The sequence below is a fragment of the Manduca sexta genome, chromosome 22 (genome assembly GCF_014839805.1).
Source record: "Manduca sexta isolate Smith_Timp_Sample1 chromosome 22, JHU_Msex_v1.0, whole genome shotgun sequence".
In the NCBI taxonomy this organism is placed as follows: Eukaryota; Metazoa; Arthropoda; class Insecta; order Lepidoptera; family Sphingidae; genus Manduca; species Manduca sexta.
In genome coordinates, this window is record NC_051136.1 from 10,900,034 (window position 1) to 10,926,616 (window position 26,583).

Below are 26,583 nucleotides of genomic sequence, written 5' to 3' on the forward strand. Positions count from 1 at the left end.
GTAGTATTTCATTCAAATTATATTTGTAAAGGCACATACAAAATATGTATTGTAAAAGTTCGCACATTAATATAAGTCTTTTATCATATATCATACTATAATATTATAGAATAAACTATACATTTTCGATGTTGAGTTATTATTAAGATATTAATAGCACTGGATTTATTAGGATAATTCGGGGCTAGCTTCCTGGCCGGCAAATTTGTTGGCGTAGAATAAAAAACTATATATAAGTAAGTTTATTTATTTATTAAATAATTGTATATCAAAACTATAATTTTATATAAATGATGGGGCAGCATTTTTACAGTGCCCAGGAACGGTGCTTAGGTTATACCTATCCGGTTATTTACATGTATTGCTCAAAACAATTAGGGGAAAATAAACTAAAAAGTAGAACTAAACGTTTTCCGTGAGGTTTTATTTATAACTGGCCATTAAATAATGTAGAGGCATTGTTAAAGAAATTAAAAAACATAAGAGCATCGGCGTTTTTGTTAGTAGTTCTCAATAAAGTGACCAAGAGTCTATGAACACCTAAAAACAAAGTGACGCCATTGATTTTTTTTGCTTTCTAATCACAGAAAACATTTTAAATGTTTTCTCAAATGTTTTGAGTATTGTTATTCATTGACGATCCTTTTTACCACCAGTTAGATTTTTGCCAACAAAGTACATTTTTTATTAAAAAATAATACAACATGAGTTTTTTTATTAATTGGAGTTATAAAAATTTTAAGAAGGAAAGTTAGTTTAAAATTTATTTTAAAACTAATTGTAGTTTAAATAATAGAAAGGACCAAAGTCTTGCCCCCCTTATTGTTTTGAACAGTATATTAATAAAGCCATATAAAGATGTAGACATAACATCCTGTTTTGCGCACAGGTGTTCGCTCTAAGTATAGAAGATGGTTGAACTGACGTTGCAGTTATAGGAAAAATAAGTTGATATACTGTGTATACAGTAACAAAAGTAACAGTAAGTATATTGTTGTTTTTATTGACGACTCGAATTCGTTCGAAAACAAATCGTGGATACTATTACTGCACAAAGAAATATACAGCATAGAAAAATAGTTCTTATATGTATTTACAATAAAATTAATAGTAAAAAAACAGTTTTAAAACAAACTTTTATTTCAATACTCTAAAAATAAAAAACTAATACTTTACATTTAATCAAACTTTGTTTTAAACTTTGTAGAGATAAAAGCTTGTCGCGAAATTTACTTTCGTCAAGATCAAGTAACATAAAATTACATAAAATTCTATTATACTATACAACTACATCTCGTATGTGCGTAAAAAAATTGTCCGAGATCTTGGACCATCCGCCATATTGGATTTTGAATGACGTCACTTAACTAATCATACATTATCATCTAAACTAAACGTGTATACAAATATCATCTGTATCGGCTGAAGATAAGTAAGTACTTTTTGAGTGGAGGAAAACCTCAGCAATTTAAAAAGATTTTAACGTATTACTTACATTTTGTTACCAATTAATTTTATATATTGTATTTTGAGAGATATCTCTCCCATTCGCTGTATTTATTGTACCGCTCTGCACTAATAATAATATAATGGTAACCGTCCCACTGCTGGACACAAGCCTCCTCTATTACTAAAAGGGATAAGACCTTAGTCTTACGACATTTTTTTCATTTAAGCAGCAAGTGACTATCAATCATTTAACAATCGTGAGCAGGTACTTATGTGGTTAACGGACACTGGATAACAAATTTAAATAACAAAAAATAAACAAGGCATATTGGAGTCTTAAAAATAATTTCATATTTCACGCGATGTGAATTACAATTAACATTAGTGAACACTGTATATGTTCATTTTTGATTAAAATGATAATAAATAATCTATATTAATAGGTACATTAAGAAAAAACTTCATGTCATTTTTAAGTGCATTGCGCGCATTAAAACGTATGAGATTTTATATAATTAAAAACTATAATAGTATAAAAGGATGCAGACAAATACAGTTTGTATAAAATGTGTTATAAATATATTAAATTGGACGACCACTTGGTGATACACACATCACGCCTTTATTTCCAGGGTAGGCAGAGGTTATGCGTGTGTGTTCCAACCCATGATGTGACAGCGGGCGAGCCTATCGCCATAACGGACACAAACTCCAGTCTCTGGATTATAAAACTTCCAATTAAAAAAAAACAATAACACTTCTAGACCTCGATTTGAACTTAGGATGAAAGGTATATCGCGCTCGCCATAGTAACCGCACCAAAACTGGTGGTAAGTGGAGTGGGATCCAATAAAATATCGACTGACGAGAGATGATTACCCCACGGCAGTCGACATAATTAGGCGTGTCGGAACCGGATATACACAGGGTGATTCCGGAACGCGACACACCTGGAAACAACATACAACTACGCCACCGAGGTAGTCATACGGGGGCTATCATAATCCAATGTGCTTGTGATAACACATCTGCATACCTAAAAAAAGGCGTGATAATATTTATGATAATAATTTGATGTATTACGTTGCAGATAATGAGACTAAATCTTATTATCAACTTTACCGACTACAGATAATATTAGATACCTTACACAATAATATGCTGAGTCATTGTGTTTAACCGTTGTGTTTAAGCGTTTCGTAGAACTGTTTATTCGAAAATGTACTGGGTATTGTTTATTTTAATTTTTTACAATTTTATTCTGAAAATAATGTGATTTGATATATGTAATAATAATATCATCCTGTATGTATTACTGTCCCACAGACTGCCTTGGTGGCGTTGTTGTCATGTGTACGTGGTACAAATACGACTATCGCGCTGAGGTCCAGGATTCGAATCCCGAGTCGAATCAAAAATAATTGTGATTAATTTTTTCCATCTTAAAAAATACTAAGTCGCAGTTTAGAGTGAGGAAGTTGGCGATGTTATACCCCTGAGCCTCGAAAGGCACGTAAAGCCGTCGGTCCTGCGCCTGATATCTCTCCCGTCGTGTCGGTTCGCCGTCTTACCGCACTGTGAGAGTTAAGGAACAGAGAGCCCTGTGTATTGCGCACACACTTATGCATTATAATTTACATCCTGCATACCTGGCTAACCTCCGTTGAGATTGTATTTACATTAAGTAAAATTAATAGCCATTAAGAATTTTAAACCTTATCATTTTATTTTAAAACAAACGTAAACATTCATCTCTGTCTCCAGTCGGTCCCTCATTATTGAGGATCGTGACTATCAATTATCTTCATAGTGATATCTCTTTATTGGCTTCGGTCTTCTATCTGATGAAGTGCTGAATTAATGGAGACATATAACGCATTGGAAGCCTGGTCTATCCATCTTTTGGGGTTTCGTTTTCGTGGTCTCTTCCCTTTCAACTTTCCAACCATGAGCAGCTGTTCCAGGTTGTCTGGTTCTGGCGATATATCGGAAACACGTTAAGGTTCTGTGTAAATAGGTCGCAGAAAGCCTTTGGCTTTATTCGAAATGCAGTTGTTTCAGGATGGACATGTTTCGATGTGCAGTCCATAGTATTCTAATCATCTTACCCGAGCACATCATTTCAAACACATCTATCCTCCTTCTGTCTGCTGCTCTTACAATCCAAGATTCGTACCCGTATAGAAAAATCTAGAAGACCAATGTATCAACAATTTTAATTTTGGTTCTATTAGTGTTGCTATCCTTCCAGGCTTTTCAGAGTTGATGCATTTCAGAAAACATTCATAACATTGCAAGCCTTCATGATATTTACAAAATTTTGCTTTTTAGCATTGAGAGCTGAATATTTCTATGCAAGCCTATTCGCAGGATCCTATGTAGGCACTGCAATTTGGACAAATGTGGTTTAACCTATTACAAGTCCTCATGCCGTAGGTGAGACACGCGCAAGGCCAACAGCTGAAAACAACAAGTTATTGTTAAAGTTGGTAGTAAATAACACATTTTAGCTTAATGAGGACTTTGTTTTCGGAGTACTAACGCCTTGGCTAAATTGTATCTCAAATTAAGATTAAAATCGGTGAATAAAAACGTGCCAAGTGCGAAATAACATAAAACTACAAACTGAAGAACGTTTTGTATCGCAAAATCTATGATTTAAGTTATTTTAAACGATGTTTGTGTCTATGAACAAAATCCTTCACGCGGGTGAACCCGCGAGCAAAAGTTAGTCTAAGTATAATTTGCAATTTTTTTTATAAGGAATTTTGGGCTTTTTTCACATTTATATTTTTTCTGGGATACCACTTTACTTTCACAATACAGTTGCAATCGCAATACTTCGATCGATTCACTTAAAACTCAAGAACATGAATAAAGAAAAAAGTATTAATTGGTAAACTCATAATAAGTTCTTACTCGTAATTAATATGCCGGCAAGGGGCGTAGATGGAAAAAAATGTTTGAAACAGACGCTAAATTTTAATTTAAATCGTTAATTTACCAATAATTGCTTGAAATACATGTGTTTCAACCATCACAACTTTGTTCACTATCATCTGTGTATAATTTTTTTTCATTAGCCTATTTAAAATCTTAGATACTTCATTAAAAAAAACTGTTATCTCCAAAGACATTAAACAGTATAGCGACATCCCCCATTTTAATCTGATCGATCAGTGGGTAGTCCATTTTATCAGTCTTTATTTGTTCGAGCCTAAATATATATAATTTGATACACTTAGTCACAAATTCCAGGAAGGAAATAAATTGGCACGAAGGATACGTAGAACACTGCAAAACATTGGATGTCTTTATCCAACGTTTTATACAGCGGATATAGGCTTCCTGCCCAACCTAAAGCTCTACGAATATATCATATTATGGCGTATATTATATACGTAATCATAAATTCCATTAATATATATAACTCAAAGGTGACTGACTGACTTGTCAGTCATCTATCAACTATCATATCAAGTAGTGATCTATCAACGCACAGCTTTAACCACTGGACGGATCGGGATGAAATTTGGCATAAGAAAGGATTTTGATTAATTCTACCCCCAAAGGGATAAAATAGGGGATGAAAGTTTGTATGAAACGTTCACTTAAATAGGATTTTGATAAATTCAACCCCCATGGGGATAAAATTAGTTAGAACCTATCAGTACCGGGAAAATATGTAGCAAGACTGTTATCATACAGTGGACTTCTATCCCGGAAAACTCCTTCACGCGGGCGAAGCCGCGAGCAATTATAATATAGAATTGAATGTTCACAAATGCACCGACGCCTTTTATATCCAAGGATAGACAGAGATGCAATTAATGCACCCGTATTTTACATACCTTATAGATATTCGCGACTAATACGTTTACCGATCGGTTCGATTAATAGACATTTACCAATGACAAGTCTGATAATGGTCTAATCAGTAAAGCCGTGTAGATTATTATGAGCCTTATTAGAACATCTGTAATAAAGATGTCTATAAGTATCTTATGTTTAGTTAAAATTTACCTTCAATTTAAAATCTTCAACTCATATTACAAAAGCAAGAAATATTTTTTATAATTTCTCTATACATGATATTGTCTCAAAGTGATTCTAAAAGAAATTTAGGATATCATTGTTTTATTTGGATTAATTTTAACTTTGAATTTTCTATCAAACTATACGAAGACGAAAGCTAACACAATACATAATAGTAAAATACTTACTCAATAATGCAAAATGTTAGAGCAATAAAATGTGTCCACATCGTAGGCCGCCTCTCGATATGTGTCATGATCTCGAGTTTACAATTCGGACAAACAATTACAACTGGCTTTGGGCCCACACAAACATCAGGCTTTATTCGTTGTATTTGTTGGGTAGATGCAATTATCTCTGACGTTCTTTCTGACGATTGATTAGGTAGTGCTGCTGGTGGACGCGTTAGTGTATGTGCTGGTTGATTCTCTAACAATTGATTTGACGAAGCAAAAGTCATGCCATTCCTTGGTGGTGAATATTCTGGCAATCGATTGTTTGCTAATTGCTGATGTGACAATATATTGATTTCTGGTTGTGCGTTTTGTGACGATTGATTTGACAAAACCGACGACATTCCATGCCTTGGTGTTAAACTATATTGTGGTGAATATTCTGGTAATCGGTTGGTTACTTCTGTTGTATGTTGATAACTTAGTGTATTACCTTCTGATGGTGCAGTTTCTGACAATCGATTAGATAAAACCAACGGTATTCCTTGCCTTGTTATTAAAGTATCATGTGGTGAATATTCTGGTAATCGATTGGTTACTTCTGTTGTATGTTGATAAGTTAGTGTATTGGCTTCTGCTGGTGCAGTTTCTGACAATCTATTAGATAAAACCAACGGTATTCCTTGCCTTGTTATTAAAGTATCATGTGGTGAATATTCTGGTAATCGGTTGGTTACTTCTGTTGTATGTTGATAACTTAGTGTATTGCCTTCTGATGGTGTAGTTTCTGACAATCGATTAGATAAAACCAACGGTATTCCTTGCCTTGTTATTAAAGTATCATGTGGTGAATATTCTGGTAATCGATTGGTTACTTCTGTTGTATGTTGATAAGTTAGTGTATTGGCTTCTGCTGGTGCATTTTCTGACAATCGATTCGGTAAAACCAACGGCATTCCTTGCCTTGTTATTAAAGTATCATGTGGTGAATATTCTGGCAATCGATTGGTTACTTCTGCAGAATGTTGATAAGTTAGTGTATCGGCTTCTGATGGTGCATTTTCTGAGAATCTATTGGATAAAACCAACGGCATTCCTTGCCTTGGTATTAAAGTATCATGTGGTGAATATTCTGGCAATTGATTGGTTACTTCTGCTATATGTTGATAAGTAATTTTGTTGGCCTCTGATGGTGCATTTTTCGACAATCGATTATATAAAACCGCCGGTATCCTTTGTCTTAGGGTAATAGTTTCTTGTGGTGAATATTCTGGCAATCGATTGGTTACTTCTGCAGTTTGTTGATAAGTTAGTGTATTGACATCTGATTGTGCGTTGTCTGACAATTCATTACATAAAACCGCCGGCATCCCATGACTTGTGGTATGAGTATCTTGTGATGAATATTCTGGCAATCTACTAATTGCATCTGCTGTATGATGATGCATAAGTCTATTATCTTCTGAGGGTAAATTTTCTGACAATGCATTTGATGATTCTACTGTTCGTTCAGGCGTCGACGTATCGATTTCTAGCGAGGCATTTTCTGACAATTGAATTGAAACAACCATCGTCATTTCACGATTTGGTGTCTCTGATGGTGAATATTCTGGCAATACTTTTTTTTCTTTTACTATTCGTTGATGAGCCGATGTTTTGATGTCTGTCTGTATATTTACTGACACTTGATTTGGTGAAACAAGCGGAATTTCCTGCGTAGGTCTTGTAATGTCTGCTGGTGCACATTCTGACAATCGATTGTTACCTTCTGTTGTATGTTGATGCGGCGATATATTACATGTTAATGTTTTTTGTGACAATTGAATTGAAAAAACCAACTTCATTCCTTGCTTTGGTATCGTAGTTTCCGGCGGTGGACATTCTGGCAATCGATTTGATACTTCAGCTACACCTGGATTTGGTGATGTGTTGAGTGTTGGCTCTCCATTTTCTGAGAATTCATTTGGTGCGACTGACACATTGTGACGAGTTGATGAACTATTTTCGGATTGCACATTTTCTAAAATACGGTTTCGTATAGATTGCACTTCATACACGGTCACCTCTTCCATTATTTTCTGCAACGAAAGAAAATTATCTGCTAATACTTAGGATTCAAAAGGTGTTAAACCAAACTGTTAAAAGAAATACAGACTGATTGAGCTATTTACACAGGAATCCAGATATTTCTATACTAATAGATATACCTATACCAAATACTAAATCTCGCTGCAACCCTCAACAATCAACTATTGTTTAATGGTGATATCAGATCTAGAGTCTGACATCACTGCAGGCGCCCGGTTCCAAAAGTAAGGTAAAGCGTTTGTGATTGAAAGGAAAATACCTAAATTAACATTTGATCCACTACTTGAAAATCTGCAAGTTCATTTATTATAAAGATATAAACGTATAAAATATGAATTATCAAAAACATTCGTACTGTACCTGATATTTTATGTATAGACTGCGCACGATTGATAAGTAAAGATATGCGTAATAATATTTGTATTCCTATAGATTTATAAACAAACAAAGGTCAATACTATATTAAATAGTTATAGTAACATAAAAATATTTAGAAAAAACTTACGTTTTACGGCATTTGTAAAAAAATCCTTGTAACTCACGAATCACTGATATCCACTAACGGTACAAACGTGTACACAATCAAGCTAAGCATTAAAGAGTTTGGTTATGATAAGCTTTGGTACAATGCGATAATATTTTTATCATATTATTTTGAATGAAGACTATTTCGCCTTATCACTTTTGAATCTAACCAACTTTAAAAAAGGAGGGGCTATGTACTTATTCGTCGTATTTTTTTAGTGGTCTCATATGTGTTCTAATTGCATTTAATATACGAATTTTATTTATTAAAGTAAATTTTACAAATTAATTACACAACAACATATTACATACGCATTACCCTTAAACCTAGCATACACATTACCCTTAAACCTAATCGAAGAGGCCGCCACGGACCATGAGTTTTTTTTAGTTTATTTTTTAACATAATCTCCGGTTTAGATAACTATTTTTGCATTGCATTGCCCAATTATAATTTCCTTGGTATTGCACCTTAGACTTCGAAGATGCAGCAGGGAACTTCTAGAAATAAAATAGAATTGCGTAAGGGTTAGCCATCGATCCCCCACCCAGTCAAATTTTTGTGTAAAACTAAAATATAAAAATAATGTTTTATTTCTTTTATTGTGGTTAAATAAAATAATACGCAGTTTTCAATGTAAATTATATGACCAAACAATTTAACTGATTTCAAAAATAGGAGAAGGAGATTTTCAAGTAGATCTGTACCTTTTTACGTTTGTTACCTCAAAGTCAATTATTTTTATGATCCGATTTAGATTTTTTTTTATTTATAATATGATTATAAAAAATTGAAAATGACGATAAGTGTTAACGTAAATAACAATTCTATTGCGTTGTTAGAATTATTGATTACATGAGAATAAAATCAGTCTTTGTATGTAAGAATAGAGCATAACAAGATTGGACTATCACAGCATGTCCGCTACTACCGTCATGTCAAATTTAATGCATAATCGTTCTAAAACTGCGTAACATAAAAATTAAGTCTGAAATGTCAAATGCCACAAAGAATACTGTTGTCGAAATTGCAACAGGCGTGGCTTAACAGATGCTCCAGCGCAATAAACTTGATAAGTAGGTAATGTTATTCATCGTCAATGTGGCAAATGATTTTAAGTCGCAATTTAAAAAGGATAAAATCTGAACTATGTAACAGTGAATTCGTATTTATTTTGACCACATAAATCATTCAATTCGAAGGGTATTCATGAAACAAATGTTTATAATTATTTGGACTGAGTTATTACAAAATATTCCAACTAAAACATTTATGGATTATTATTTGTTACAGCTGGATTGTTCTTATTATAAATAAAATATGTGGACTGGTTCCCACATACTTTTTTATGTCAGATATAAATAGATCATAGCGTGTTTTGCTGAACAGTAAGGTACTACATTTGTATTAATGGCGTGTTAAATATCAATAACTTAATTTTGGATGATTTGTGAGGTGGTGCCATTTGGAATAACTGAATCCATTTTATCATTGTGTTATTTTTGTACCCGATTGTAACTATTTTAGCTGTTAATTACACTATTTAAATCAAAAATATTTGATATTAAGAAAAGATAACAACATAAATTAAATGTACACCAGCGCCAAAGCTGACAATATCGGTATAGCTAATTGCTATTTGGTAAGATTTCATTCTCACTCGAGACTTCGGTACTCCTTCTTGTTACAGAATAGTATAAAAAAAACACTTAAAGCAACTTCAAATGTGTTCGTTTTTCTCCGATTTTTTATTAGTTGTAGGTACAGAAGGCAAAATAGCACTAAGGTTATTGTTTAATATGGCTAGTTGGAGTGCTATTGCTCATCTCAAAGTTCAGTTGTTTAAAAAAAATGCACAACAACTTATTAAAACAATTAATACGGGAAAACAATTCTAGAACAAAACTAAGATAAAAATAGAACGTATATTTATACAACAAAAAGGAGCTATAAAGTAAACGACCCAGATTTATCGTATAAAAATATTTTATTTATATAAAAATATAATAATAACTTATTGGCTTACTACAGCAAATTAACTATAAATAAAAAAGATCAAATTTAATTAATTTATTTTAACGATTATTTTAGTGTAATAATTTCTTATATTTACGCGAATCATTATTGGCATCAAAATAAAACTATTTTTCGGATTTTATCGTAGTTTTTTTTAATATTGCACCATAGGGTACCGGACTCATTTTTGGTCTTTACTATTATCAAATATTTACATAATATAAATTATAACACAGAAGGAATTATTAAAGTCCGGAAAAAAATCAACAAGTTATATGTCTCCGAACTTCGGTAGAAGGGGTAATTAACAAGAAACAGAAAAGTGACGAAGTACCCACATGTGACGTCATAGGGAATTACGACGCATGCGAAAGAAAGAGATGAAGCGATATCCCCACATCGCGCCCACTTTTTTTTTTTTTTTCTTTATTGTTTAAAGGGAGTTTTGTCATATTTGACGATGTCACTCCCGTAAATCAATACAACATATTAATTACAATCATTCAGCATTCAATCTGGAAGAAATGTAAATCTTAGCCATTCTGATCGCTTTATCAGAATTTGGTAAAGCTAAAATGCTGTTACACGTACCCACATTGCTACAATTATTGAAAAAATCATTACGTTCATTTTCGCTTCGAACACATTCTATTATATATATATTTAATAACAATATTATAAATGAATAGACAATTGATGACAAAAAATAAAGCCCGGAGTTTCTTTCTGCCTTTCTTCTTCGGGTAGTCATCGCTTAGGTAGTTAGTGAAAGGCTGGTAGGTTAGCTAGGTTAGGGCTTTTATTGTCCTCACCGGTGAGGATCGCGACGCGTTTCTCCCTTATTGCTTATTTAAAAATACATACATACATAATTTTATTTCTTCTTCCCTGCCAGCCCGAGCTGGCTTCTTTGTATACTAAGTATATTTTTCATTTATTTTATTGTCTTTGTTTATATAAGCTAATCTAATTAAGTAATAATTGAATATTCTCATGTAACTTGACTTATCATAAGTGCAACTATGTTCGCCTACGTGATGAATAAAGCATTTTTATTTTATTTTATTTTATTTTATTTTAAGGCATGATGAACATCCTCAATTTTTGGGCAGTTCGAACAATTCGGAGACTCAGACTTACCCATTAGATATTTAAATTTGTTTCCGGGGATGTGACCAGAACGTAGTCTGAATAATATTACTACATACTTCCGATTTATATCTACCAGTTCAAACCATAGGCAACGAGGCACCTGACATTGAATAGTTTTATACCATATTCCCTTAGATAATGAACGCTCATCAAAGTACTCTTGCCACAATTTAAAACAATTCTCTTTTGCGTATCTTAGCACTTCATTGTATAGAGGAAGACCGAAATATGTTATACCTTCATACATAGCTTGTTTCGCTGCTAAGTCAGCTGCCTCGTTGCCCATGATTCCGACATGATCGCGCCCACTTCTGCACATTACAATATTTTAAATATGAATTACTCGTTCATTCTTTAACCAATTTTTATGCAGTTTTCGCAGAAGTGCTTCTTTTTCATATTATTAATCATTACATATAGAATAATGTACAAAATGAAGCACAGGCCGGTCCCCTATTGTAAAATGTAGGTATTGTATTGTTATTGTAATGTTGGAAATTCGGACGACGAACACCTCAGTCCCCTGTCGTGACCATAAAGGGTACAAAGACTTAAAAATCTCGGGAGTGCATTATAAAATCAGAAAAATAATTTTATTTCGAATATGTTTTTACCAGTTTATTAAGATAAGCTCAATAGAAACGCATTAACTCTTGTCTTTTATTTTAGTTTACTTTCCATAAGAGGTGCTATCATTAAAGCATATTCAAGGGAAAAAAACATGTCAAAAAATAATAATTTTCTTTACAAATAAACTTTTTTGTGATTTTCAATCATATCTAATTTAGATCTAGTAATTTTCCTGTACGTTTGGAGGCAAGCTTTATACGCAATTATTGCTAACAATAGTCATCAGGAAATTATCTCATCATACTGTTTAGACGCACTAGACTATTTGAACCGCACACTGATGACACAATGAGTTATTAAATAAATGTCAATGTAGGTTCCCACCTACATTGACATTTATTTAAGAAGATTTATTTTAGAAGTCCCCTTCTTGGTGGGTCAAATCTACCAGCTCATGTGATAGGATCCCTTCTTTTAATTTTATCCATAGTACTTTATGACTAGCTTATCTAGTTGTAAACATCTCTATCCTTGAGGTTAAAACGCCTCCTTAGTTCATTATTCCAACTCGTCCCTATCTTTCTATTTGATTAATTTGGTTGCGGGATAATGACATATTAGTTTTCCCTGAGACTCGCCGAGCTTCATTGCTCGGTGTCATAAAATGCGTGCCACTGCTGATCCTGGCTTACAGAGGTTGTAGTGGTGGGTGAGAGGACGGGATAGTGTCTGTTCAGACGCACGTGAGATCTAAAACCTAGCATGCTATTAATTCATGTATAATCGGAACCGCACGAGCAACTTTCTTACCCACTGCGACTGTTAAAACTATTGTTTTTTAAAACCTGCTAAATGTAGTGAAAATGTTGTAGAAACTATTTTCAATATCTGTCATAAGCTCGTATAGTTTATTTTTAGGACAGGCGATGCTCGTCTGTTAATGCGGGCGACAATGTCATGTCCATTGCGCATGCATAAATGGTATAAAATTTTTAAGTCCTTTCAAAAATCGCACTTGCGAGGCGAAAAAATTGCTCTGTCTAAATGAAACATTACATCGAATAAGAGTTATTTAAAAAAATGGTTGTTCAGTTTTTATTCGTTCCTTGAAATATTTCAATACATTTTATACAATAAAATATATCTACTTTAATTTAAAATAACTATGGAATTCTTACTAAATATGTTTCATATTATAACGCAATTACTAGCGACGATAGCCTAGTTGGTGGTGGAACGGACTGCCGAGACGAATGTCCTCAGGTTCAAATCCCAAGAGCACACACCTCTGACTTTTCTAAAATCATGTGTGTCTTCTTTGTGAATTATTGCTTGCTTTAACGGTGAAGGAAAACATCGTGAGGAAACCTGCACACCTGAGAAGTTCTCTATAGGAATTTCGAAGGTGTGTGAAGTTTACCAATCCGCACTAAGCGTGGTGGACTAAGGCCTAATCCCTCTCAGTAGTAGAGGAGGCGCTTGCCCAACAGTGGGACAGTATATAATATAGGGCTGATATTAACACAAATAGCGTCGATGGCAAAAGTACATTACGGTACGACTGCCATGATGAGGTTTCGGGTTTGATCCCGGGCCGGGCAAAGTGATATGCAGTTTTTCTACTCAGTATCAACTGGTATTTGGAATTTGTACCTGATTTTGCGTTTGGCTTGCTCTCTATCACGTTATGGAACGGAAAATACACAGCGGAAAGTGGGTGCACCACTTGCGCCACTACCTATCCATTCGGATATAAAACGCGCACGCGCGTGGTGTACGAGAGTGTGTGTGTGTGTGTTTGTGTATATAAAACAGGGATGTTATGGATATGAAATTTCGGATATGGATACGGATATGGATATAGGAATATAATTATATCGGTTTCGGATACGGTTACGGATATGCAATTATTTCGGATTTTCCGGTAGTTTCGGATAGTTTCGGTCATGGATATTAGTTAGGTAGTAGGGCGATGATTACTAACTATCGTTCGTCGTCATCGACGGTTACTAATTATCGATGAATTAATCGCGGAACATGGGTGTTCAGGAAACCTCTGTGTTTTAATTTGAGGTGAAGTTTCAGTGAAGTAGTGCTTGCCACCTCCTCTCCGTGAATGTTTTTATCACACTGTTTACATTTTGCAAAATTACCTTTAACTTGATCAAAAAATGTCCAAATTAAATTACTTTGGACGCATTTTGTCCTTATAAATCAATTTAGTACGTAACACACCACTATTCCTTCACTTTATTAAATAACTACCTACTCCTAAATAAAAAAATACTATTTATGAAGGAGGTTATGTTATGACTAAAAATTACAAAAAAACTACATATAATGTAAGTATACAAGATGGCGTGTGAGCGGTGAAACAAAAACCTATCGAATTATATTATCCGTAACTTATCCGAAACTTTTATAACGGATACGGTTACGGTTACGGATATATTTTTATTTCGGATATCCGATAGTTTCGGTTACGGATACGAAGCTCCATAACATCCCTAATATAAAACTACAGCTTCTTCGCCTTTTTCATGATACGAATAAGTAAGACTACTTATTACACAGCATTCATGACAAAAAATACCTTGTAAACGTGGTCAAACAATAGGGCAATAAATTGTCACGATGTTAATATGTGACGTCAATTGTCAAAATAAATTATCAATAAAAATACTGGTCACAACAGACTATTGTAAATAGTACATGTTTAATATATTCGTTATATACCTACAGTCTGACTTATAAAAATTTCGCAAAGCTGTGCTTAGTTAAAACACAAATTTACTCGATTAGCTGTAAGTAAAAATCCGCCATCTTGCCTCTTAATAAGGTTTAAAATACGTGGGAACGTTTTGACATCTTTTTAAGCAATTCTTAACCACCTCTTAACGCCAAAACAAGTTTATAAGTATGAGTGCTAATGTCATTATAAATGCACACGTTTCATCTCAATACGATAATTAATGTCATCAGACAAGACTATGGGTCTAGGATTGTGTACGTTGTGGCGTGACATACTTACATGCATTAAGTCTTTTAAATTATTTATTTGAGACTAGCTGACCCGATAGACGCTGTCCCGTCTTAACTATGAATTTGCAGCGCGCATTCTATAGATATATAAAACTTATATTTTCTTTAAGTTTTCTTAAATTTTCTAATTATCCGTGCAATATTTTGAATTTTTTCTTACATAAGAACTTCTCCTGACAATAACAAACACAACAAAAAAAAATAGTGAAATCGATCCAGCCGTTCACGCGTGATGGCGTGATCAAGGGAAATAGGGATTCATTTTTATATATATAGAGATGTATCTCGAGCAGACTTGACAAGTGTATTAAAGAATTAAAGTCTTTATGACCATGTAAGTACGTATTAATTCAACATTTATATGAACCCAAGTACGCCTGGCAGTTGGGACAGTAGTGATCAGCGTTGTTACACGAATCTATGTAGTACGGCAGACATACGCACACGCAGCATCTGAAAACGATAATAATTTTAATCAGTTTTAAGCTAATAAAAGATTTGAATCAAAATACAGTCAGCTATAGAAGCTGAACAAATATGAAACTTTTGTGCCTCCACACCTTTGTGTTCTTATCAATATTATTTTATATCATAAAAATTAAATGGTATTTACTTTACGTCACACAAAAAAAAATCAATTAATGTAACGTGAATCGGCCATTTGAAGTTTAGAATTTGTTCAGGAACGTTCATGGCGGACTGTACAAACTTTGGTTGCGATTTCGCTTGCATTAGTATTCATTTCTGAGATAAAACGTAGATTATAAACATTCAGAACTGATGTAGCTTCCCATGGTGAAAATATTTTTAAAATTGAAATACTAACTCCTGAAAGTAACGCTTTCAAAGAAATATGTGGCGTCAGGGAGGCGGTTAATATAAAACTAAGCCAAGCCCATTCTGCACCGTGCTTATAATAGTGTGAAGCTGACTTTAAATATGAGTTGGAGGGACTGGTAGAATAATTAGGAGCTGCAATATATTTGTATAGCTCTAACCTAATGCCCTAGTAGTGATTTTGGTATAGAGACATTAGTTTTTCGCGCCGTCCATCTGCCTCAAACGCGTGCTTGAGTATTTTGGACATATTGTCAGGAAGACGAGCAACAACTTGAAGAAACAGATGGTCACCGGCAAAGTAGACGTCAAAAGAACAAAACCCAATACGGTGGTCGCATCAGATCCACACCATATTTGATACATCTATATACGAAGCAATCCAGGTGGCCAAGAGTCGGGATCGATGGCGTGACATCATATGACAGAAGCTGGTGAGAGGTGGTCACAACCCTCAAAACTGAGGAGAACGACGCAAGGAGGAGAAGGAACCAAATGCCAATATAATTGTTTGCTATTATAATTATTTAATTTGATATATTAGCAGACATACTGCCCGTTCATGCTGCACCTACAATGGCTGTGCCACTTTACTGACTATTAATCACGTGTAGTAAATATCATTTACAAACTAACATGACTATAAAATATATACAGGGTAATGTTTACATTGCGTTAATTAAATGAAACCACATATTTATCTTCAAAGATCATAAAAAGAATCCAGTTATAGTTTTCTGATTTTTCGATCATTGAAAGCATGATGTTGCTACTCAGAAAATTTCTCTTTGCGTATTAGTGGCCTTAAGGCGTGTATTAAAATTACTTTTTATGAATATAATATATTTTGTTTGTAACTTATATTTTTTTTACATCTGTAGTAGTAGTAATGATGGTATCAAGAGGACAAGTGGGTATATGGTTTCATTTATTACTTACTGCAATGTCAAAATGAACCTGTTTAATAGAACTTACAGGAATATACATAACAATACTGCCATAACATGAGTCCTCGGTGTTGGTTTCCGCTTCACTTTGGTAATAATCTGTTCCTGGCATGACGGGCATATCATGGGGTTTGGATCCGGTCCAACGTTTACGATATTAACCTCCATTATTACTGAAAAATAAAAATAATTACTTAATCTACTTAAATATCAATATTTGGATTAACTAACCTGAATTTGATTATCAGTAAAACATAAAAACCTTTCCTAGCTTGTCGTAAAAAAATATTAGAAAATAATAAAATTCTGCATGCGATTTCAAGCATTTAAATGTTGATATTATTGTGACTGACGCCTGATCATCAGATGCCTACGACACCAGATCGTAATGTCGCCATAGGTCCTAGGGCGCTAGGGCTCACTTTGAAAACGGCAATTAGTGATCATTGAGAGAATATAAGCTACCAAACTACAAAAAACAATATTGATTACTATTAAGACCTAAAAATGTAGTTAAGGTTGGCTCATTGTACGACGACCGCAATGAACAGGATAAATCCGATACACTTCAGCAAACTGGACTTAACATATTGACCTTTACGAAGCATTAAAGTTCTACCTACCTGCATACATGGATCCAATTTCAGTCATACAAAGAAATTGCTGAACAAATTCAAAACTCTAATTAATAGTCTAAATACTTGTGTCTTTACCAATATTTTTTTCACACAATTAATTGAAATAGATTTTATTTATGTTCGATAAACAAAATACAATGTAACTAATTTAAAAACAACTCAATGTTTGGGGATTGAAATTTTACATTTATGCACTTATTCAAATTCACGGCTTCAAAATCTGCGCCACCTGAGAATGGCGGAAAAACTGTTTCACGAAAAAGATGAATGAAATGTTCAGAAACCTCATGTGATTTTCGATCTTATAGGTTTGTAAAACATCCACAATACCTCAGCGAATAGATTTTTAGGCTGACCAATTACCATCTATGAACCGCCTGGATATAATATATTTGTATTATTGTTTTTTATTTAAAAGCACTGCCCTTACCTTTTTTGAATTATTTACTCGTTAATTTCACAATCAGCTCTTTCGTAATTGATCACATAACAAAACCCAGCTAAGACGATTTTATTAATACTGATAACTGCAGTAAAACATTCAGTCTATACACATTAACCAAAACTAAGGACTGTTTCACACCACGCTTCCTCATACAGGTGATTTTAACATTGCTTTAATAAATGAAACCACGTGCTCATCTTCATTACTACTATATTGTGCCAAATATCATTATGTATACTTGATAAATCTTTCATTTTTTTTTTGTTTCGCGGAGAAAGTGCCTTTTTTTTACTATCGTTCACCCTTTGCGGGGATCGTGGGACGACTGAATGATTCTGTTGGGGTCAACGTGCCTCAAACGCCACCCGAAGACATGGCAGACATGGCGAACGTCCGCCAGGCTAAGTCCCTAATGCTGTATACACCCTATGCACGGCGCACAACTAAAACTGCGCGGTGATCATCTTCAACGCATTAGGGACGACTATGCAGAAGTGTCTAAGTTGTCGTACACAACCGCAACTGCGCTGTGCCGCCTGGTGCGGCTCTATTGTGGAGGCCTCAGAAGCCCCCGCACACCGAAGGGCGTCAAGGGCAGCCGACTACCTTCCACACTACCGTCCATCCCGAGGATCATAACAATGCATTTAAAAAATATAAATATAACCTAATCGCATCTAATCCAAGGAAGGACCCTACCAAGGGTGTAGTCGCGATTAAAAACTAAAAAAAAGCCTATTGAAAAAGTCTCAGTGTGACACGACTTTAGATAGACGTTCCAATGTTTCCAAAGTTGTTATCTCGCAAAACATCGATAAAATCCAAGGATTGTTTTATGATTAGAGCACTTATCAAACATTGAATATCGATACTTTGAGTCGACAATATATTTAGGATAATGAGTCAACAGTGATATTATTTTCAAATAATTATCGTTATGAAGACCCAAGACACAAAGGTGATAATAGTCATCATCAGTATGACTAAGCGAAGCGAAGAAATGGTAAACATCGCTCGATCTTGGAGCCGAATTCTTATCATTGCATAAGCTCTATATATAGGTACCAGCTGAAAGATATAATGCACGATACTGCTGCGCATCCGGTCGTACAGTATACAAAGAGATAATAGGATTTAAAAGTGATATAATGCAAATAACAAGACCGAATCTGCGACACAACTGTCTTTTAATTATCTACCCGCCATACCTTAATATTATAAACAACGTTCCATATCTCACATCTCCCCACCTTAGGATACACAAATCTTGTACAAAAATCATCAATCAATCAAAGTACGTAGGACCAAAAGGGTTACAGTAACGTAGATACTTAGCGGCTGCAGACACTAAGATGATACCTTTTAACTGCATAAAGTACTAAAAGTGCAATCGCTGCCGACAGAGGCTAAGGGTCCATATAATCTGCTTCCTATCGGCTTCTCTTTCGTAATTTATGTAAATCTAATTATCATTAGATTTCCAGACTCCATTTGTGGATATTATTAGAACCTATAGTAACTTGTAGGTATAGTTATAAAAGCAAAACAATCAAATAGCATAGAAAATAAAGCAGTAACAAATGTAATGAAGAGTGGTACGCCTAAAGTAGGAGTGGGCTGGTGAGCGGTGAGTGGAAGCCGTGGGGAAGAAGTACCTGCAAGAAAGACCACTAATGTACTGGAAGATGTGAAGAATGTTATCGGATTGAACTGGATGGTAAAGCTCAAAACTGCAACGAATGCAGATTTTTGAGGAGGCATACACCAAACAGGTTAAAAGAGACTAATGAAGAAGATACTTCTAACTGTTGAGTATCTATTTTTCATTAACAATGAGAAGCACCCAGCATGTCTACCGTGAGTGACATCCATTTAACTCGTTCCCTTAATTATACCATAAGCTGGATCTATGAAGATCTATCAAAATATCATTATAATATTTGAATTCAATTTTTTTATTTATATCAGGTGAATAGATTAATCTAAATAAGTTGATTTGTCTTAAGAAATAACGATAAAGTTTGCTGGCATCTGCTTTTGAGGCATATAAATGTGTAGGGAAAAGACTTTTACATCTTTCCTAGAATTAATTAATAAATTTATAGCAAGTAACAAAAAAACAAAATGAGTTTTTAGATTTTTATTAAGTACTTCATAATTATCTTAATGGTATATTATTGTAATGGTCAATTCTCTTTATTTTAAAGGTATTTTTTTTTACATTTTCACATATACATTTAAAAAAAAAACATGCATATAAAAATATAAAAAAAATTATGACCCTCCGATGGCGAAGCTTAAGACCCAGGCTACCGGCGGTTAGGGATTCAAAGTGAGGAATCTCCTCACAATGCGCGCCGTGTCCAGTAATACTGCCTTCTGCATCTAGCCTTCCACCCAACGGCCAATTGAGAACTTTCGAAGATGTTGGTCGAGGCTCTTTGGTATCAACCCATGCGCAGAAATGACAATCGGGACAATAATTGTAGAGTCCACATCCCACATGTCGGTAACCTCATGTGCTAAGTCAAAAGATTTAGACATTTTATCTTTTTCGGCCTTAACAAAGTTTTCGTCATACGGAATGGTGACATCAACAAGTATTGCCCGGCGCGACAATCGATCTACTATCACAATATCAGGCTTATTAGCAACAATTGTCCTGTCTGTGATAATAGATCGATCCCAATACAGCGTTGCATGATCATTTTCGAGAACTGGTTGTGGTATATACTGGTAATATGGTACTTCAGAAGACACAAGACCATATCGAAGAGCAATTTGCTGGTGTAATACACATAATTGTTATGTATATCAAAAATCGTATGAAACAATCAGTTGGTATCTAAGTTGAAGAATCGGGTGACAAGATAATATATTGTTTTTAAGTTCTTATTACTTTAATAATGCTGCGATATAACCTTATTATTGCTATAAACTAATAATTACTTATAATTTGGTAATCTTTCAATCGTCAGGTAAAAGTTATTATTTGTGGTGTAAAACACAACATAAATAATTCATAAATGTGTATATCTTAGAGAATTTAGGTTTCAATAGGTAGGAATCAAAAAGTTTTATTGTTTCAAGTTTATATTCAGTCAAATTATAAATTATTAATCAGTTTATTAATTATGAAATCCGTTTTAAGCACTTATAGTATACTTATAACTTAGAAAGATAATCTGCATAAGTTTCAATATATTGTGTGCATTCATTATGAATGCCGCGCCAACACGTACACATAATAATTTTAATAAGCATGGTTATTTCCAAAATTAATATTACAAGCTTAAAATTACAAGATAACCTGCCAAAAGCAAATGGCTCAGAAACCGTAGTTAAGGCGCCTTTCTACGTGATGCTAATAGAAAAGAGAAAAAGAAACTTTTTAAATTACATAACATAAGTCTATCGGTAGGGTATGTCATTCATATTGCTAGCGTCAACGATTGTAAGGCACGTTGCTACGGTCTTAGATAGGGCTACATAAAGTAGAAAATCTATCGTTAATTTTCTGGCACTCTTAAACCATGATATTGTTTCATTTTGTTCATTCACAAACTCTAAAAAAGTTTAGAAAATCCGGAGTACTGTTAAAGTCTATTTTCAAATTGCATGACAGAAATTGTTAAGGCTTTCGACTATCAAGTTTTTTTTTCTAAAGCCGTAGAGTGTTGTTTCTCAAATTAACTTTATTTACTTCATTTAAACCATGAAGCAATGAAAAGCATTTATAGAAAGCATTATTATATCGACTGTATTTCACACAGAAATAGAGATTCTATATGCTAAATTTGACAATACTACGCAATTTACAGGAAATTAACAAACACATTATTTAACCGACATACTAATTAGCACGGTATATTAATAAATATAGATAATATATGTATGTTTTCTATGTACGTATGTACATGAGGTGTCATGGCAAAAATATTAATTATTTATTTATTATATACAACGAAAAACGTTAAATATTTTCCGAATAAATTATTATTTTCACATTTCGAATTTGCCTTTATAGCTATACGTTTATTTTTATTTAAAAACAAGGATAGTAAAATATTATACATTTATTACAAATTAACTGTAAACAGGATTATTGTGAAGAGAAAACGAGAGCTCTCATTTGGATGTTTTTCCATTAGTTTGCACTGAAACTAAGTATTCCTGTCTTAAGCTCCACTGATAGGTGTAGGTACAAAATTGCAATATTTTCTAATTAATTTTAATAAGTCAATATATTTTGTAGTTTGTTAACCGGCATAAGTCCTGGCCCACAGCAATTTCGCTCGAATACGACATGTAGGTACGTACATATTATATAGATTTAGACGTGTGTAATTATCTAATTAATATTTAACCAACAAGGTTTTTCCTTTTTTCACAGCCAACTTTTAGAACTGTAATTTTTCGCCAATTTCAAATCAAAATAAGAAAAATTATAAACATATCGATAATTTTCTTTCAAATAACCTTCATTAATAATGATTTTTATCTTAACTTAATCTTCAATAATTGAACAATGAAAAATAATCCTTATAGATTCTAATCTTAGCGAAGACAATAAATATTTTAAATACATCGATGGAAAAGTATTAGTTAATGTAGCTTCCGACGTAGGCGTTGCAGTTAGGGCAGTAATGGTCAGCGTTGTTGCAAGAGTCAACGCAGTACGGCACACAAACGCATGGCCAGCATCTGGAAAAAGAAATAAATAGTTTGTACAGAACTGACTTATAAGTCGTGCAAGTCTGATAAGCGCCATGACTGTTCATATTTCATATCAACAAAACAAAGGAATAACAGAAAAGATTGTGATTACAGAGTAATTGAAATAAATGTGAGTAAACTATTTGTTATTACGTTACATAAATTAACAATACGTGTTAAGATTTAGAATGAGTCAAAGAGAATTATAATAGATACCTATGGAAACAATGTTTTATAGCGATGAATAATTCGTGATGTAAAGTCCAAGATAAATAAAGTATGGGTATCAACAGTTTTATTAAGGTGCAACTAAGTTAAGTGGCATTACCAATAAAGGAAAAGCATATCATACTTTTTAAATTAAAGTTTCCTAATGCAATAGCACTATCAAACCCTTAAAGACACTTTATTTTTTTTATTTTATTTTATTTACTTATACACCTTTTATTTATACACCTTTTATAATTTAATAGCAAATATTGGAAGTGAGCAAAGAATCAAGCAAAGTGAAATCCCAAAAATGTTTTTCCTGATAACGACATAAGAAAGGACAGAATGACAAAAGAAGTTTCAGTAGATCTAAACATAGTAACACGATGGGACATAGATCAAATTACTTTTACTCATAACTTCTCTTATTTCTCACATTTCTCAGTAATATAATAAATATATACTAATTAATGTGAATGTTTGCAAAATGTTTATATGTTCGGCTCAGTGACGAGGCGTCTATATAACCCGACTCCAATCGGCTTCTCTTTATGTAGAATTTATATTGAAACTAATTATTATCAAGACGATTTGCAGAAATGTTGCATATACATATGTAGGTACATATATATTACCTCAAATACCGTTTCGAAAAATTTCACCTTACGCCACTGGTTTGGATGTTTGTTAGAAGTAAAAGCAGAAATCAGTAAACTGAGAACCAGTATACTAGCTAGAATTAAAACAATATTAAAATTCGATTCATTTGAACGATATTAAGTAGGATAATCTATTTCGTGGAATATAATAAGTTAAATAAAATGTATCGTATCAAATTAGAGATAAAGTATACATACCCTATAAGACAAAGAAGAGCGGCGAAAAGATGTGTTCGCATTGTCGGCCTGGTTTCAACCCTGGTTATGATTTCCATACCACAGGAACGGCAGGTCACCCTGGCGGCGCCTGGGGACATCTGCTGGCCCACTACCATGGGTATCACTGCGGGTACCACGGTTGGTTGAACCACGGTGGCTTGCATTCCATATGGTTGCATTGGCTGATGTGATGGTGCGGGTCCGCTGTAGGGAGGAGGTTGTTCCGGGTAAGAACTGGGTCCTGACATTTTCTCTGGAAAATTAATTACGATATTATTGTTTTTATTTTCAACAGCCTTGGTGGCGTAGTTATATTACGGTACGCCTGCAGTGTTGCAGTCCCGGGTTCGATACTGGTCGATCTAAGTGAAATTGGGATTGTCTACTCAGTATCAGTCCGGAGTTTGGATTTTATTCCCGATATGGCGATAGTCTCTACTCCTATGTCATCATGGGATAGATACAAAATTACTATATTTAAATATTTCACATACACAAAACGGTAATAAGTATAAACAATTAATAAACAAGGAAAATTTTTTACGAGCTTGTATTTTCTGGATGTGAATAATCGGTGTCTATAACTGAGGTTAAATCTTTTTTGGATACCGGCCGTTCACCAACACTATTTGCATTTTCATAATCTATACTATTTATTGTATTGCTTTAGTTGTGTTTATTCAAGTGTATTTTCGTGAAATAAAGATTATATTATATTACATATTTTTGGCACTTTCATTAATTAATCATGTAATACATGATAAGTTAACGAACATACTGGTGGTGGGTCTCTCACATGTGAGATACCACGACAATGTCTATTTCTACCGCTAAACAGCAGTGTACAATCGGTGTTGTGTTCCGGTTTGAAGACCATTGTAGCCAATGTAACTACTGGAGATGATAAGACTTAACATGTCATGTTCGCGAGCGCAATGGAATACTAAACAATACTTTGTAAGTTAAGGTGTTGGATGGTGGATCATCAGGCGGACGGCAAACCCGTCATTCAAAGCATAAAAAAAAAAGATTAAAGTTGTTAACAGATGTGAAGGAAAATGACCTATTATATAGATTATTAGCTAATTAATATACGAATTATGCTGCTTCATATATTGCAGGTTATAATTTTTTTTTGTAAAGTAATAACACAAAGTTGTATTGGTAAAAGTGTATTTTTTATCTATATCTATCTAATCTTATGTATAAGTTAAGATATAAGATATTGGTGGTCGTTAATCTTGCCAAGCGCGAAAACGGATGGATCAAATTCTATTTCATGTTTTCTTTTTCCCCTCTAGTTCAGAAGTGGTTTGAAGACAACTTGTGAAATTCTCAAAAAACAGCAATAAAAATGAAACGTACAAAATTGTTTGATTTGTAAAGGAATTGCCACTTCTTATTACTTTTTGACGAACTTTCTCCGTTAATTATGGACCGATTTTAAAAAAATGTTTCTGCGTCATATTTCCAATAGCTTCTAATTGGTATAATTTTAATTTCATTGGTATGGGACGAATATGTAGGAGAGATATCCTCAAAATCAAATAGGATAAGGGTTTTGTTAAATTAGATCTGTTGAATACATTCTAACAAAGAGGTACGTAATGAATAAAAACTTTTTAATAAAAAATAAAATCGACTTCGAGAACACTACAAACCAAAAAAAAATTATTTAACTTCATCTTTAAGTTAAATTATTTTTGGAGTCGGTGCCTAACTAATACTTTAAAAAACGTCGTAAATTTAAGAAAAACCTTGGTCAAAGTGAATTTAAGTACACTGCGTTTATATAGAAGCAAGTTTGTTTTATATTATATCGAAATTCAAATCTAACACGATGCAGTCAGTATTCAGTATTGATCCAAATGAATTGGAGTTGAAGGTTGATTAGGTTTGATATCCGCTGATAAAAATAGTTGATAAAATAAATTCCGGGTGATATGAACTTTACCGGATCTTGTAGTCCTTTTATAATTCAAATTCGTATTTTCCCGTTACGTATTTGTTAATGACTCATCACTATAACTCCAAATTCGAATTGAAAAAAATATTTTATACGTTGTTCTTAATGCCTATACACATTAACGTAAAACGATGACGCAAAGTAATATGATTTAGAAATATATTTAATACGAATTATTAGATCGATTATTATGCCTTGTCACGTTAGTTAGTCATAAATAAAACTTTAATTATCAATTTAACTCACCTGATTGCATTTTGTCACTTAATCTGTCGAATTTTTAAACACCACTTCACATCCGTGAGCACTATAAAAAGAAAAAATATATAATGTTAAAACCACCGAATGTTGCGCGTCCGAATGTTCCTCTAGTAAAAATATATCGAATTCATCATCATGGAACATATATATAGATAAGAATAACGATAATACTTAACCGATAAAATGTTATCTATAATACCTTTATAGATTACGTTGAGATCGAATTTTGATTCAGTAAAAGTACAAAAACACCAACTCGGACTATGCCAGCGTGCTAAATCCTCTCAGTGGAGGAGGTTCTTCTCCCGGATCAAAATATATGTAGTATTATAAGGGTTGTTCATATATATTTGGAAGAGGATTTGTTATACCTCCAACAATCTAATTGACAACACGCGTTATAGATCTCTTCACGTCAGTTTTCTGTGAGATAATACCCAGCATATATGAAGTTGTCTACAGCGTGTCTCAAGAGGGGAAGGAAACTATTTAAATTCAAAATGAAGTTCTCAGATATCAAATAACTCTACTTGAAACATTGTAATTCTTTATTTACCTTTCACGTCACTAAAGTATTTGATGGGAGCGGGGAAGTCCGAGGTTTTAAATTATCGATTTCTGAACGTGTTAAATC

At 33.6% G+C, this 26,583-nt stretch overlaps 2 protein-coding genes across 5 annotated transcripts; both read right to left on the reverse strand.

Moving 5' to 3' along the window:
• Positions 1 to 3,156: 3,156 nt before the first annotated feature.
• Positions 3,157 to 10,038, reverse strand: LOC115442171. Of its 4 annotated transcripts, none has more exons than XM_037441465.1 (3): positions 8,251 to 10,032; positions 5,673 to 7,735; positions 3,157 to 3,909 (listed from the first exon to the last, which is right to left on the reverse strand). In XM_037441465.1, the coding sequence occupies exons 2-3, from the start codon at positions 7,727 to 7,729 to the stop codon at positions 3,810 to 3,812; spliced, it is 2,157 nt and encodes a 718-aa protein (XP_037297362.1). In that variant the 5' UTR covers positions 7,730 to 7,735; positions 8,251 to 10,032; the 3' UTR covers positions 3,157 to 3,809. The 4 variants fall into 4 exon arrangements, with proteins under 4 accessions (XP_037297362.1, XP_037297364.1, XP_037297363.1 ...); XM_037441467.1 differs by lacking the exon at positions 8,251 to 10,032 and adding an exon at positions 7,865 to 8,195; XM_037441466.1 differs by lacking the exon at positions 8,251 to 10,032 and adding an exon at positions 7,813 to 7,831.
• Positions 10,039 to 20,993: 10,955 nt separating this feature from the next.
• Positions 20,994 to 26,091, reverse strand: LOC115442164 (lipopolysaccharide-induced tumor necrosis factor-alpha factor homolog). The gene is made up of 3 exons (XM_030167152.2): positions 25,935 to 26,091; positions 23,702 to 23,975; positions 20,994 to 22,622 (listed from the first exon to the last, which is right to left on the reverse strand). The coding sequence occupies exons 1-3, from the start codon at positions 25,942 to 25,944 to the stop codon at positions 22,520 to 22,522; spliced, it is 387 nt and encodes a 128-aa protein (XP_030023012.2). The 5' UTR covers positions 25,945 to 26,091; the 3' UTR covers positions 20,994 to 22,519.
• Between the last annotated feature and the right edge of the window lie 492 nt (positions 26,092 to 26,583).

Excerpts from the sequence above, each read along its gene's own strand:
- LOC115442171 (XM_037441465.1), bottom strand. The coding sequence starts at position 7,729 with ATGGAAGAGGTGACCGTGTATGAAGTGCAATCTATACGAAACCGTATT. Across the intron at positions 3,910-5,672 it reads CTAACATTTTGCATTATTGA|CTGTTGGCCTTGCGCGTGTC; the intron begins GTAAGTATTTTA and ends TGTTGTTTTCAG.
- LOC115442164 (XM_030167152.2), bottom strand. Across the intron at positions 22,623-23,701 it reads GCTCTTCTTTGTCTTATAGG|ATGCTGGCCATGCGTTTGTG; the intron begins GTATGTATACTT and ends TTCTTTTTCCAG.